The following is a 15421-nucleotide window of genomic DNA, read 5'->3' as shown; positions in this document are numbered from 1 at the left end:
TTAAATTTGGTGAACAACTTTGTGACTGGTTTTGGAAACAGTAGCTGCAATTCCGAGAGTCAAGACAAAAACCTCCAGCAAACATTCCGGATTATTATACGTTTCTGGAAAACTGCCCCCCTACCCCTCCCTTAAGCCAACACTAACACTTGCTTGTCACTTGGGGCAAAATGTTGGCTTAGGGGAGGGGTAGGTGGGAAGTTTCCCAGAAGCGTATAATGATCAAACATTCCCTACTCCACTCTGTTTTTTTTTCCTTCGCCTTTGTTTTGTCCTTTTTTAAGATGGATTAGGGGGACTTGGGTGGTGGGGCTCGGAGGGATGTTTTTGTTGGTTTTTTTTTCCTACCCCTTCCACGTTTTCAACGCCAATAGATTATAGGCTAACCTATCCACCTGATTGCAACATTTTTTTGAACCTTAACATTGTGGTAGGCATTTTTTGTCCCACAAAGGTTTTGCACTTTTTCAACGCACCAACTGACTTCTCGTCGGAAAAGGTTAATGAGGTATGGCTTATTATCAAGATATATTTAGGGTTAACATTGGCATCTGTTTTGATGAACAGTGAAATTGCCATTGATTGGTATTAGCGTTATTGTTAGCAGCAATCTTAAAAAAACTTAAGCATTAACATTAACACTACTATTGACAAAGTGCAAAAGGTCGAATTTTTTGCTTTCCACTTCAGATGTGCTATGATCTCCTTAATCGCAAATAAATTCTGCGCATCAGATCTTAAATAACGATTTGCATTGTTGCTCAAGAAAATGCTGGCATACACGTAGCAGTTTTATAGTTTGTTTATCCCCCTTTGAAATAATGTCCAAGGTGTAACTTTCCGTTTTATTCGAACTGAGTAGATCAGTATGGATCATTATACATATCTGGGAAACTGCCCACCTACCCTTAACCTGAGATCAGGCTCTATTTTCGTTTCGCTTTGAAAATTACATTCCGGCGGACATGGCGAAACGAAAAGAGAGCCCTAATTTTAGCGGTAGCCGTTAGAGAGAATGTATGAGAACCGCTAAAATTGGGCCTGATGTCAGGTTACTACCCCTCCCCTAAGCCAACATTTTGCCCTAAGTGAGAAGTAAGTGATACGGAGGGTCAGTTGGGCAGTTTCAGTTTGTAGTTTCCCAGAAACGTATGTAGATCCATAAGTGTGATATAATTTTGTCTCGCCCTTTTTCTCTAGAACTGTCAGAACGCAGAGCAATAATTTTTGAGAGATTTATTTAATTTTCGTCCGCAAAAACTAACTTGTCCGCGTGGTTGTTATTGGCGAGTACCGTAGTATAAACAGTGTTTTTGAGATTGATAACCACGACTGTTTTAACGCAGACTTATTACTTTCGGTCTTAGATGTGCTTCAATTGTAGCGTTGATCCCCCAGTCAGAGTAAAAGTATTCCCTAACGGTGAGTTCTGTTGTTTTCATACCTTTTCTTTCAGCATTTTCATGAACGCGCTCGGAGCAATACTGCCAATTCTAACATCTCTGTCACGTTTTTGATGTTTTTGTTTCAGCCTCTCGGTCAGCTTCAGGTCATCTGGAATGGGCTGATCCTTCCCAGGCCCTCAACGCTCTCGCAGCCTGTAATCATTACGTGATCCGTGATGCAGGTATCACTGTTGTTATAATTATGTTGCCACGCGATTTACGCACACGCATATACGCACCTGCGATTTTCACGTACGCTTCTCGATCATCTTTATCGAAGCATATCGTTTAAAGAAACGAAAGAATTATTTTCCGCCGGGACTGTGGTAACTGGCCGCTAAATGGAGGGCAGTCACTTGTTAACTGACCTGTTCACAGCGATAAGGATTTAATAGTTCAGATCAAAAGGGAGCACCGCTTGTAGGCTTGGCAAAATCTAAATATTTCATAACTGTTGTGAAAGGGTTTTGATGCTACGGTTAGGTCGTCAGTTTATTTCCAGAAGCGCGCGTATGAAAACAAAATCCGCGTGGAATTTATTGACTGCCATGCCAGCACCTGTGGGCTCCTAAATAATAGTTATTGCCGATTTCATGCTTTCATAGTTAATTACATCAGTAAATATCGACGTTCTAGTCCTAGCAGTAGACAAGATGTTTGTCACGTGAACTTAGTTTTGTGGCTTTAGTTCCCACGAGTCTATTGTAGCTCAGTGGTGCAGCATGTAGAACAGAAACCAGAAGGTCATAAGGTCGACTCGTGCTGGGGAGTATTCGGATTATTTTTCCGAGCGTTCTGTGTCACTGACTATACAAACATCTCTTCTAATACGAGGGTCCCCAGGTTTAACTGGATCCGGGATTTCTCTTGTTTGAAGCTCGGGAATCGGGATTTTAAAGCAAAATCCGGTAAGACTGGGGATTGAAAGTATGCGTGCGAGTTAGAATGCCGAAGTATCTCTCGGGATTACGGGATTGCACGAAATTGTTGGTCGGGATCACGGGATTGAAGAATCCTTTGATACCTTGTCATTGTCATTTTTTCTTCTTTAGGTGCCAAAACTATCTTCACCGTCAAACTAGCTTTCTCATCGATGTCCAGCGCTCAGTAGCAGAGTCCTTCCTAAAGTTCACACTACCGCTGACCAATGATAAAGGATCCGCTGCTCGCAACCTGTTAGGAGTTTAAAGTAACAGATACAGAACAGAACGTACCAAGACAGAGTATACAATAATTGACTTTTATTCTTAAACGGCAGAGTTCGTTATCATTAAGAGTTAAAAATCTTGCAGTTTTTAAAACTAGGGGAAAGTTGGTCCACCTCTAAAAGATGTTTGAAAAAAGAAATTAAAAGAGAGAGAGAGAGAGTTTGCGTAAATTAAACATGAACGTGCATATATTTTGTTTTAATAATAAAGTTTGAGTTCTAATTTCACTTGATCTTCCTGCGTTTAGTCTAAAGAAGTCTAAAGAAAAACTCAAATAATAAAAACTGGGAATACATATTCAAACTGTAGTCAAAAGAAGATTTAATCAAAAAAATCCACCGATAAAATCCACATCGAACCAGGTCATATTTTAATATCTCTACTGGGAGTCCTAAAGTTAAAAACAAACGAACAAACAGCAACAATTGTGAGCCTTAATTTACGTAGGTCCTGCAGTGCTAAGTCTTCGTTATTTTCGTGTAAAAAAGAAAGTGGTATTGCAACAACAACAAAATCCGAGTGGTGGCGAATGTGGGGAACGGGTCGTTTAATTGCAGTGTTAGTTAAGAGTGTTTTACCATGTCCGTAATCCGGACAAAAAAGAATGCATTTACTACATAATCGTGTTTTTACCTCCCCAAAACAAACTTGTGCTAAAAGATAAATACCCTTCATATCTTATTCAAGATTTAAAAAGCCTTGCGAAAAATGCTGAAGAAAATATCTGCTGATAAATGAAAAGTAACGTTTAGATTCAAACTTTTTGTTAAATGAAGAAACAGACATACCCTTCAAAGCAACAAAAGCGCAATAGGACAATTGCACGATGACGTCATTTTACTACAACTACCAGAATCCTTGAGTCTGTTGTTTTCTTGTGCAAATTAAGGCTATTGTTCTTTAATCCTCAGCGGGATTGACAAATTTAAATAACAAAGCAAAACCGAAATGAATTCTGGTAGTTGTAGTCAAATATCGCCATCGTGCAATTGTCCTATTATGTCTATGGGTAGAGCGTTGCGTGACATCCAAAAAAGGGCTGCGAGGGAGACTATGGGTAGTCCTTCCCCCAGGACGAAACAGAAAGATAACTTAATGATTTTCATGGTGGTGAGGCCTTAGTCTGTCACCTGGCTCTGAGCTACAGTAAGTTGGGTGCGTTGCTGACGATTAGAGCGGCCTTGTTAAAAGTTAGAAGCCGCTAAAAAAAAATAAGCCAAGTAAGTATTATGGAAAAAAGTTATTTATTTAAAATTTGGCAAATTCATGCCACTGTGTTATCTTATTTGAAAGCACGTCGTTTACGACTCCGCGAACCAAGAGTTTTCTGTTTTCTGCGACATGGATTCTGAACCTGGATTTATATGGGCACTGATTCAGTCGTTTTCCTGTCAAAAAACACTGACATTTTCAGAGGACAACGGTTCGGAATAAATCTTCCTCTGAATTTTGACTCCCGGAGCAGTATGAGTGTTGAGTCCAGCAGCTCTGGCAGTGGAGTCGATAGGACGATGTATAGAATGCCGTTGTTACAGATGCAATCTTTGGCTGACCACTCTACACATTTCCGAGCAACCTGCAACTTTCCCACCCACGGCGTTAAAAAAACAGATTACGCGCGCGACAAGTTGAAAAATCACGACTTTTTCGGTACATTTTCGTATCAGTGTCTTCATTATGAGTACATAAACATCAGGTGAGGGACATCAGTTGTGAAAACTGCACAGCAGCAACAAAGCAGGGAAACTTAAGCTCTTAGACCAGTAACAGCTACAACAGTAAAACAGAATTCGGCTGCGACTTCGATGGTTCTCTTGGTAAAAATGAAAGCGAAAACAATTCTGGACAATATCGATTAAACACCATCAACTCCACCTATCGCTGTTCGTTATCTTGTGCCTCTACAACTCAGCATTGGCTTGGATCTGTCCACAGCTTGTAAACCTCAGGTTTAAAAACGGCAAATAGCTAAAAAGCTTTGCAGGCTTTTCCTACAAACACCAAAATAGTTGACATTGAACAGATTGAACCTGTAAATCAGTGTAATACACCAGGTAGCCTGCTTACAGGCTCTGTACTGCCGCAATTTGCAATAGTCATCGCAGTTTATAATACCTATCGCAATTTGTAATAAACCGTGTCGCACTTTTTCGCAATCGAAGCCCTCCCCTGACTTTTACCACACCTGCAGCGACACCCACATTGTTCTCCTTATAGCCAGTGACAGGAGGTTATGGGCTCCTGCCGGTGAGCAAAGACTCTGTTGCTTGCTCGCAGGCTAATCTCCTTCAGGTGTGTTATTGATCCTTACCACCCCCTCCCATCGCATTCACCATTGTACCCTTTCTCCTGGCGCGCGTGTTCTTCTCTAGCGCGCGTATACAAAATCGTTTATTTCGCAAACCCATATTTCTTATGCGCTTGCTATGCAGGCCAAAACAAATGAAAAAATCCAATACATTTACCGTGAAGTAACCGTTACCCAAACAGACTGCTAGGGGCCCTTTGAGGATGGATGCCCAAGTACTTGGCTCCATTGCGGTATACATTTATCTGAGAGATTTGGCTTTTTGTGTACGCAGACTTTTTATGCAAAGTTTCCGGTTTTCGTCATGTTTGTTTTTAAAATAGTGACCCGTGCTTTGCCGCTGATGCCGACACCGAACCATCCCGCCACAAGTAAGCTGCGTGACAGGCGCCGTATTTGTTTGTTTTTTAGGGCAGAGGGAGAATTACGAGGGGGCGCGCGAAGCGAGAGTGTTTTCCTCGTGCACTCTGTGAAATTACCCAACAAACTAACTGGGGCTACCCCGCACGCGACAAAAAACCTCAGACACCCAGGGTAGGTTTTTCAGTTTTCATTTCCTGTTTTTCATTGAATTAGAGTCTTTTGTCCCTTTCTAATCCCTCTAATCTGATTGGATGCTAATGCTCTATAATATGGTAGCGTTGTATACCGTAAACTTCCGCTTATAAAGCCCTGGCTGGGCTTATACAACTTCGTAAGGGGCTTTAGGAGGGCTTTAAATGGGGGAAAAATGGGGGGCTGACATATCCGGACTAAAAAAGAGCGTTTCAAAATAAGACACATAGTAGTGCTCATCAAAATATTTTTTGATTTATTCGATTTTTAAGCTTCAAAACGTCGTAAATAATATAGAATAGAATTGCAAGCTAGAGTGGGGTCGGGGAGGCTATGGCTGGATGCATTGGCGGATACAGACCTTCAGATAAGGGGGGGGGGCGGTCATCCAGACCCTGAGGTAAGGGGGCCCGGTCTCAAAAAAATGGTTTTCGGCCCTTCGGCCACATTTTGGTCTAAAAATAAAAGTTGGGCCTGGACCCCTCCCCTGGATCCGCCACAAGGATGGATTTTTTTTGCTTACAGGTAGATGGGACTATTACTGTGTGGTGGTGGGGGGGGGGGGGGGGAGGTGGGTTATAAGCCGCGGGGAGGGGTGTTTTAAGCGGAAGCTAAGGTTACGGTAGTCGACTTTCGTTTTCAGATGTCGTTCGCGAAGTGTATAACCTAGAAAGTTGAGAGGTTTCCAGTTCTGTTATTACCTGTTCTTATCACTGTGTCTTTGAAAGTAGCAGGAGTTTGAGGAATCGAGGTAATTTTGTGATATATTTTTGTATGATCGCCAGCTTGTCGAATGCTATTTTATTAGATGTAGGCACTCTGATTTTATCTCGCTCGACTAATTCCTTTGGGTTAATTGTCTACTATCGGGTGGGTTCAATCGAGTACCCTTTCCAAACACACGCAAAAAAATCAAAGGACATCTTATAATTTGGAACTGGAAAGCCCTTTATTCCATATGACCGCCGTAAATGGGTTTTAAGTTAGTTAAGCTGAGGTTGTTCGCTTACTCAACCAACCGTGGAATCTAATTTTAACCATCATGGCAGATGGACTTTCTGCCTGCTCCAACAATTCGCTGATTTTCAGCAAGCAGTAGTTCTTTTCCTTCTTGACGAGTTAGTATATCATGTCTTCTTTCCTTTACCTGATTTCTTAACTTTGAAGAAAAAGTATTATCCCATCTCTATTAATTGTGATGCCCCCAGTAATACAGATAATAGAATTCATTGCAGGTATTCTGAATATGACGTTGTTCAAGTTTAATATCATTTCTAACAAGTTTGCCAAAGTTTTGGAAAGAAAAAGTTAAATTGTGTTTAATTTCTCAAAAGGGAAAGTGTTTTGCTCGAGAAATTGACACAAACAAAAAGATATAATGAAAACAATGAAAACATTCCTAAAATACCCTAAAAATACCGCGTTGATAATTTGTAGGATTGTATTTCGCCGTGGACGAAGACAATAAAAGTATGGATTGCAAAATTTAGGCTTAGCTGGGGCTGAAGAGGAAAAATGGGTAAAGAATAACGAAACTTTTCGACTTGAATTGAACTTACATGCTGTTGTAACAAAAGGTTTGGGGATAATAGAATAATAAAAACCCAATTCCACGGTCAACTGAATAAAATGCATATAGCTGGTGGAGTTGAATAAAGGTCAATTAGAAATCCGTGTTGTGCAGTAGTGTAAAATCTGTGATGTTGAAATGCGTACTGTTCAATTACCCTAACTTCAGATTGCGAGCAGGCTAACTTGTGCAAGTGCAGGGAAAATTTTGGTGGATGAGCCGTCAGCACAAGCCGGCAAAGCCCGCGAGAGGAGTCGGGCGAGGAAAGTGGCTCTCCTCCCTCTGACGCAGTCGTTGTTGTCAGTCATGACGAAGCAAAAACGGTTGCGTGGGAGACTCCTGCTTGTAAGCTCCCCTATATAACTTTAAAAAGTTAGACTAACCTTTTCAGGTGGTGTGGAAAAAATTAGTCTATTTGATATTGATATTATTTATAAGTATATGACACAAAGTTCGAAGAAATCTATGCTGCCAGTCTTTTTTATCTCTCGACGTAAAAGAAACGCAAAACAACAATGTAAAAATCTTCATTAATGTTATGACGTCTCCCGCGTTCGTTTGGCGACCTGGGCCGCTGCAAATAATGGCATGACATCGCGCTACTTAACGTGGCACGCAAAGGTTTTGGAGAGGATTAAAATGGGACTGGATGTATAATGATATCCAAAATTTAGTATGATAGGCAATAACCGTACTCGAAAAACACAATGCCACTGATAATAGACATTAAGTTATCATAAATTATTTAATGCTTATTATTCATTACTTAATATTTAAGTAACTTGTATTGGCTACTCTCGGCCTTTCCCGCTCTTCTTGGTTGTCTCACAAGGGTCCATTCTAGAACCAGTCGTATTTATGCTTAGTTAAGGACCTCTCTTAGTCCGTAAACACTAGTTAACACTTAAGATGATGTGAACTGTGAAAAGACAAATTTAAATGAAGATATGATCGTCGCAGTGGTAATTGCAATTTAAGGTATTGTAAATTAAGTCAATTAACCCGAAAAAATTTCGGGACTTCAACGGCATTCGAACCCACGGCCTCTCCGTTTTAGCGCTGCAGTACGCTGCAGTGCTCTTATACCATTTGAGCTATGAAGACCCATACATTGGAAGCAGGCCAATTTGTTGCGTTCATTTTAAACCGTGAAAGGAATAAACACGAAGATGATGTGAGCTGCGGAAATACAAATTTATAGGAAGATTTGAGCTTCGCTGTGGTAATTGCAAGTTAACCGCAGCGCTAACGCAGAGGCCATGAGTTCGAATCCCGTTGAAGTCCCGAATTTTTTTTTCTGGTACCGGTGAATTTGCCATTACCACTGCGACAATCATATCTTCATTTAAATTTATATTTCCGCAGTTCATATCATGTTCGTGTTTCATTCCTTTCACGGGTTAAGATGAGCTCGACAATTCGCCTGCACCCAGTGTATGGGTCTTCATAGCTCAATCGCTAGAGCACTGCAGGACCAACGTAGAGGCCATGGGTTCGCATCCCCTTGAAGTCCTGCAATGTTTTTCGGGTTAATTTGCAATTGCTTAAATTGCAGTTACCAGTGCGACGATCATATCCTCATTTAAACTAGTTAACACTGTCAAACCGCACGGCTATCAGCTTTTATAGACAACACTTAAACCCTCCTGGCATTTCAGTAAAAAAGAGAATTTTCAAAATGGATGCAGCTGCTTTACCAGATCAGGCTCTTAAACTTCGATCTGAATTACTATCATTGATCCGGGATCCAAGGAAATGGTTTCCAGATTGAACTATAACTGTTTGTTAACTACCATTATTCTTTATTTTAACAGCAGATTTAATTCTACGCTGGGATGGCTCTGCAGCCTTACCGGGACGAGGATTTAAATTTTTTCAAATTCGCGTCCCTTGTATTGAATGAATTTCCAAACGTCCTGAGACAGACATTTAAAACCATGTGGGACAACACCTATGGACATCGCCCTGGCTTCCAGCTCTGGGATGATTCCCCTGCCGTGAGAAATTTGTTTTCCGCTACAGAAGGTAGCAGAACCAAAGTTCCTGTCCTTCGATCGTATCACGAATGGGATTGCACTGCTTTGTTCCAGGCCACTATCTATTCGCGAGCGTTCGCCGTACATCACGGAACGCTAAATGACGTGTATGTTAAGCCCCGTGGACTATCACATGGTCATTTTCATCCGTCCGTAGTAAGCACGACAGGAAACAATGCGGAAACCTGTGCTCTAGCGATTGATCAGTTACGCCTTCTGAGAAATTCCGTTTGCCACTCAGCAAGTTCTGAGATGACAAAAGTAACTTTTGACCAGTACGTGAAACACGCCAAAGACGCATTCCAAGCGCTGGGTGTCTCGACGGCTCCAATTGATGCTGTTGGTAGTTTATTAGAGTCAGACTTTCCCACAAGTAAAGTCCGCAGCCTTGAGCAGGCTATCAATGAAGAGTATAAATCGTACATAAAATTTCTTGAGGGTGTGAATTCAGACATTGCAGAGTTGAAGAAGAAACTGGAAAGCGATATCGCTAGCAAAGAAGACGTCGCCATGTTAGCACGAAAAATAGATGAACTCAAAGTTATGCAAGACGTCAGTGATAACAAAGAAGACATTAGTACGTCGGCGCGGAAAGAAGGTGAGTTAAAAAGCTACTGTAGAAAAAAGGTGCAACTTCATTAACAAAGCTTATCAAGCTAATCTGCCCAGTTGATAATATAACTGGAATCCTGAGCAAAGTATTTTCACCACCTCCAAACCCTAAATATGATTGTATTGGACTTGGAAGAAATCCACCTCTTATCGGCTCTTGCCAAGACAGGACAGTAATTTACAGGCTTTCCCTGGATATAAAGTACAGGGAGGGGCTTAATGGAGGTCGGAGTAATAGATCGCGAGTCATTCGTTTGAGATTCCCCCCGGGGATTCTCAGCGGTAAATATATAAAAAAAATAATGATTTGGAAGTTGCACATCCACAAAGTGGTTCTTCGTCTACCTGATTCCTGGTCGAATTGGAACTTAGAAATGTTGGTTTTTCAGGAGAGGAGAAAACCAGGGTAACCGGAAAAAAACCTCTCGGAACTAAGAAAAGAACCGACAACAATAACAACCCACATATGGCGTCGACGCCGGGATTTGAACCCGGGGCACATTTGTGGGAGGCGAGCGCTCTCACCACTGCGCCATCCCTTGCTTTCCAGTAGCTTTTGTCCGCTGCTGATAATTACTTTGCACACCGAGTTAGGGGCTATATCTGCGCTTTACATAGTCAATTTGGATTCGCCATAATTTCGTCCTCAGTAAGAATAATACTTCCTGTTATGCCTCCCTGACATTGTCGATACACTGGCAGTTCCATAAAAGTTGAAAAATCTCAAAACAGAAGTGAAGCGCGGTATTCGATCCCAAACTCAGTACCAGGAAGTCCCGTCACTCCAGGGGACGGTTTCTCGAAAGTAATTTGCCGTTCGCCACTTCTCCATGATCATCACATTGCTACTCACATCAAATGACAAAACTAAAAAACATGTTCTAATTACCCACATCAAATATCCGATATTCAGTTGCTTTTTTCTCTTTTAAGATATCCCAATACCCCTACCGGCATCAAATTTAAAGGCTAGCAAGCGTCTTGAAGAGAATCAATCTTGTGAAGCTGAAAACCATTATAAACTCGGAATCAAGAAACGTATGAATCACGATTTCCAATCAGCTCATCAAGATCATCAGTGTGCGCTTAACACACGTGCTAAACTGCCTGGAGAAGAACACCAAAGTAATGCTGAGTGTTATCGCTCGCTGGGGGTAACACAGAATAAAGTAGGTGATTTCAAAGCAGCTCTGCAGTCAAAAGAGCGTGCCCTGGACATACGTATTAAACTGTTTGGAGAAGAACACCAAAGTACTGCTGAGTATTACCACTCGCTGGGGGTAACACAGCATGAAGTAGGTGATTTCAAAGCAGCTGTGCAGTCAAAACAGCGTGCGCTGGACATACGTATTAAACTGTTTGAAGAAGAAAACCAAAGTACTGCTGAGTATTACCACTCGCTGGGGGTAACACAGCATGAACTATGTGATTTCAAAGCAGCCCTGCAGTCAAAACAGCGTGCCCTGGACATACGTATTCAACTGTTTGGAGAAGAACACCAAAGTACTGCTGAGTATTACCGCTCGCTGGGGGTAACACAGAATAAAGTAGGTGATTTGAAAGCAGCTCTGCAGTCAAAACAGCGTGCCCTGGACATACGTATTCAACTGTTTGGAGAAGAACACCAAAGTACTGCTGAGTATTACCACTCGCTGGGGGTAACACAGCATGGACTAGGTGATTTCAAAGCAGCTGTGCAGTCAAAAGAGCGTGCGGTGGACATACGTATTAAACTGTTTGGAGAAGAAAACCAAAGTACTGCTGAGTATTACCACTCGCTGGGGGTAACACAGCATGGACTAGGTGATTTCAAAGCAGCTCTGCAGTCAAAACAACGTGCGCTGGACATATGTATTCAACTGTTTGGAGAAGAACACCAAAGTGCTGCTGAGTATTACCACTCGCTGGGGGTAACACAGCATGAACTAGGTGATTTCAAAGCAGCTGTGCAGTCAAAACAGCGTGCCCTGGACATACGTATTCAACTGTTTGGAGAAGAACACCAAAGTACTGCTGAGTATTACCGCTCGCTGGGGGTAACACAGAATAAAGTAGGTGATTTGAAAGCAGCTGTGCAGTCAAAACAGCGTGCCCTGGACATACGTATTAAACTGTTTGGAGAAGAACATCAAAGTACTGCTGAGTATTACCACTCGCTGGGGGTAACACAGCATGAACTAGGTGATTTCAAAGCAGCTGTGCAGTCAAAAGAGCGTGCGGTGGACATACGTATTAAACTGTTTGGAGAAGAAAACCAAAGTACTGCTGAGTATTACCACTCGCTGGGGGTAACACAGCATAAACTAGGTGATTTCAAAGCAGCTCTGCAGTCAAAACAACGTGCGCTGGACATGTGTATTCAACTGTTTGGAGAAGAACACCAAAGTGCTGCTGAGTATTACCACTCGCTGGGGGTAACACAGCATGAACTAGGTGATTTCAAAGCAGCTGTGCAGTCAAAACAGCGTGCCCTGGACATACGTATTCAACTGTTTGGAGAAGAACACCAAAGTGCTGCTGAGTATTACCGCTCGCTGGGGGTAACACAGAATAAAGTAGGTGATTTGAAAGCAGCTCTGCATTCAAAACAGCGTGCCCTGGACATACGTATTAAACTGTTTGGAGAAGAACACCAAAGTACTGCTGAGTATTACCACTCGCTGGGGGTAACACAGCATGAAGTAGGTGATTTCAAAGCAGCTCTCCAGTCAAAACAGCGTGCGAGGGACATACGTAAGTACTGCTGACTGTTACTACTCACTGGGGATAAAAAGCATGAACAAAAGCAGCTGATTTCAAAGCAGCTCTTCAATCTTACCAGCGTGCCCTGGACATACACATTAAACTGTATGGAGAAGAACACCAAAGTACTGCTGACTGTTACTACTTACTGGCGATAACACAGCATTACCTAGGCGATTTTAAGTGAAGCTCGTCAATCTTTCAATCTTACCAGCGTGCGCTGGACAGACGTATTAAACTGTTTGGAGAAGAACACCAAAGTATTGCTGACTGTTATCGCTCACTGGGAAAAGCACAACACGAACTAGATGATCGCAAGGCAGCTGCTCAGTCACCAGAGCGTTGGTAGGACATACGTAATAAACTGCGCGGAGAAGAACACCATGAATACTGCCTGGATGCTACTATACAAACTTGGAATTACAGAACATAAGCTAGGGATCAGATAGGGAAATTCAGTGAAGCGCTTCAGTCGAAAATGCGCCTTGCACTGGATAAACAGATGATGGTAGGACAGGAACACAAAAATACTGCTGACTTTTTTTTAAATTTAGTACACACGGCATTAAATACAACATTAATAACAAGATTTGGAAACGCTTGCTACGCAGGCTATTATGAAGCCAAAGCAGTAGAGTTTTGATCAATACTTAGCAGTCTAACCACACGCATGCGTCTCGTGGTTCCACTTGATATTTGAAGACTTTGACGTCATACCATGTTGGTCGATAAGAGAATATATAGACCATGGTATCAGTTGTTGACGATTTGTGTGATAGAATTTAGATTTTTTGTGGCAAGTTGACGTCAACTTGATATCTTTAGTTTGTTCTAGTTTGTTTTAAAACATATGTAGGCTCAGTCTTTCAGTCGAGATGGGTATTTATCCGTGTGGGAACTAAATCAATTATATGAAAATCATTTACGATATGATCAGTTTCATCATAATGTGTGGCGCTGGAAGAGCAATGAAACAAGTTTTCATGCATTTACTGCTTGCATTTTACACCTTCGCGATGTTATTTCTAAACATGACGTAAATCATTAAGGATTTTCAAAAGTCACTTTATTAATTTCCCGTCTACCCTCAGTGGGGTACTCAACAAAGTTTATCGACGCTTTATCTGAGAAAGGCTGCACCCCGAGGTCCCATTCTTCTAGCTTTCTTTTTTGCCATTATTGATAGTAAGGTACCCCTTCCGTAGACCTTCTAATGACAAATTGTACCCCGTCACACTCGAGCACCTGATATAAGTAATGATCGCTAAACCAGGAAGTCCTCTTTTATTTTACAGCCGCATAAGATGCATCTGTACGAAATATTTAAATACCTAAATGATAGAGTTTCCCCACTCTTTCCCAGACCCCGTAGACCGCGAGTAGTCTCTCTTTTTCTTTAGGGGAGGGGAGTGCACTCGCGCGCGAGCGTCAAGCGCCTTCAGTCACGCGGGTGGTCGTTTGCGTGTCTTGCACGTTTGGCTCGACGGACTAAGAAAAAAGAGAGACTGCTCGTAGTCTACAGACCCCTTTATACACCTAAAGCCTGAAAAGCGTACCCCTTTTGAGTGGAGCAGAACGGTGGACAGGGAGATTATTAAATAGAGTCTAGAAAATTCATTCATTCGCTGCGAGCAATATAGCGAAGGGCTATAGCATACATTCTGGGGACTATAATATCATAAACTTCTGCAAATTAGCAACTAAACAAAGAGTTTACAGGGATGCAAATAACTGGTCCAGCAAATATGTTTATTTGATTTTTAATAACTGAAAACTACCCGTGCAAGAGACTGAATGAGGTACTTATAAAAACGAAACTAATAACATTAAACTATAATAATAGCGAAGAGAGATTTTCTTAATCCTGTCATAATGATATTTAGAATAAAACGAAGATTCAATTCACAGGATAGAAAAAACTTCTTACTTAGTTATTACTGACTTACTTATATAACCTATACTGTTAATGTAGCCCCCCAGGGACATGTTCTCTCTGGAGTGAGTTGCTTTGAATCCAAACTTTGCTTTGTGATAGAAGTAACACATACAACTGCTTAAAAATTTAACAAATGTCTCATAAATGATGTGGTTCAATGAAATTCTTGGTTGAAACTTTCCTTTGTGTCAGACACATTATCATACAAGCTACGGGTACTACAGTCCGAAAAAGATGAGTGTCAAAATGTACTCCAATGAATACCTTAACCTTTCACTTATAATTCCCGGGCTTATACACGTGGTAAGGGGCTTTAGGAGGGCTAATAAACTGGGGAGCTTATATAAGGACTAAACAAAAAAGTTTCAAAACAAGCAACATAACAGTGCTTATCAAAATACTGGCTGAATTTACTCGACTTTTTATTTAAGCTTCAAAACGTCGTAAAAATCGAATTCATTTCAATACAAGCCAGATGGGGGCTTACTTTCGGGGAGTGGGGAGGGGGGTATAACCGCATGTCCTTTTTTGTTTCCAGGTTGATGAGCCTATTATCGTCTATAACTGGCTGGCAGGGCTGAGAAGGGAGGAGCTTAAAAGTGGAAGATTACGGTATATGACTAGACTTTGTTTTTATTGTTAATTGATGTCTAAAGGCCGATTTACACGGTATAACAGGTTTTGCACTTTTCAACGCACCAACTGACTTCTCGTCGGAAAAGGTCAATGAGGTATGGCTTCTCATCAAAATATACGTAGGGTTAACATTGGCATCTGCTTTGATGAACAGTGAAATTGCCATTGATTAGTATTAGCGTAAGCCTTAACAGTAGCACTACTATTGACAACGCGCAAAAAAGGTCAACTTTTTTGCTTACCACTTCAGATGTGCTATGATCTCCTTAATCGCAAATAAATTCTGCGCATCAGAACTCAAATAATGATTTGCATTTTTGCTCAAGAAAATGCTGGCATACACGTAGCAGTTTTATAGTTTGTTTATCCCCCT

General features: G+C 41.5%; 2 protein-coding genes across 4 annotated transcripts in view; both read left to right on the top strand.

Annotated features, from left to right (window-relative positions):
- Positions 1–15421, top strand: part of LOC140944239 (heterogeneous nuclear ribonucleoprotein L-like) — a 28100-nt gene that overhangs the window by 10514 nt on the left and 2165 nt on the right. For 2 of the 3 annotated variants that reach the window (XM_073393372.1, XM_073393370.1), the window contains exons 12-15: positions 435–508; positions 1368–1422; positions 1532–1627; positions 2498–2885. In XM_073393372.1, the coding sequence (XP_073249473.1) occupies positions 435–508; positions 1368–1422; positions 1532–1627; positions 2498–2556 (284 nt within the window). In that variant the 3' untranslated portion in view covers positions 2557–2885. Of the gene's footprint in view, positions 1–434; positions 509–1367; positions 1423–1531; positions 1628–2497; positions 2886–15421 lie in introns of those variants that run through there. The other variant, XM_073393371.1, reaches the window with a different exon arrangement.
- On the top strand, positions 6153–14687 carry LOC140944238 (uncharacterized). The gene is made up of 6 exons (XM_073393368.1): positions 6153–6267; positions 7255–7431; positions 8901–9703; positions 9973–9979; positions 10814–11537; positions 11664–14687. The coding sequence occupies exons 3-6, from the start codon at positions 8922–8924 to the stop codon at positions 12479–12481; spliced, it is 2331 nt and encodes a 776-aa protein (XP_073249469.1). The 5' UTR covers positions 6153–6267; positions 7255–7431; positions 8901–8921; the 3' UTR covers positions 12482–14687.

This window comes from Porites lutea, chromosome 7 (genome assembly GCF_958299795.1).
Source record: "Porites lutea chromosome 7, jaPorLute2.1, whole genome shotgun sequence".
NCBI classification, from domain to species: Eukaryota; Metazoa; Cnidaria; class Anthozoa; order Scleractinia; family Poritidae; genus Porites; species Porites lutea.
This window is presented reverse-complemented; position numbering and strand designations above follow the sequence as displayed.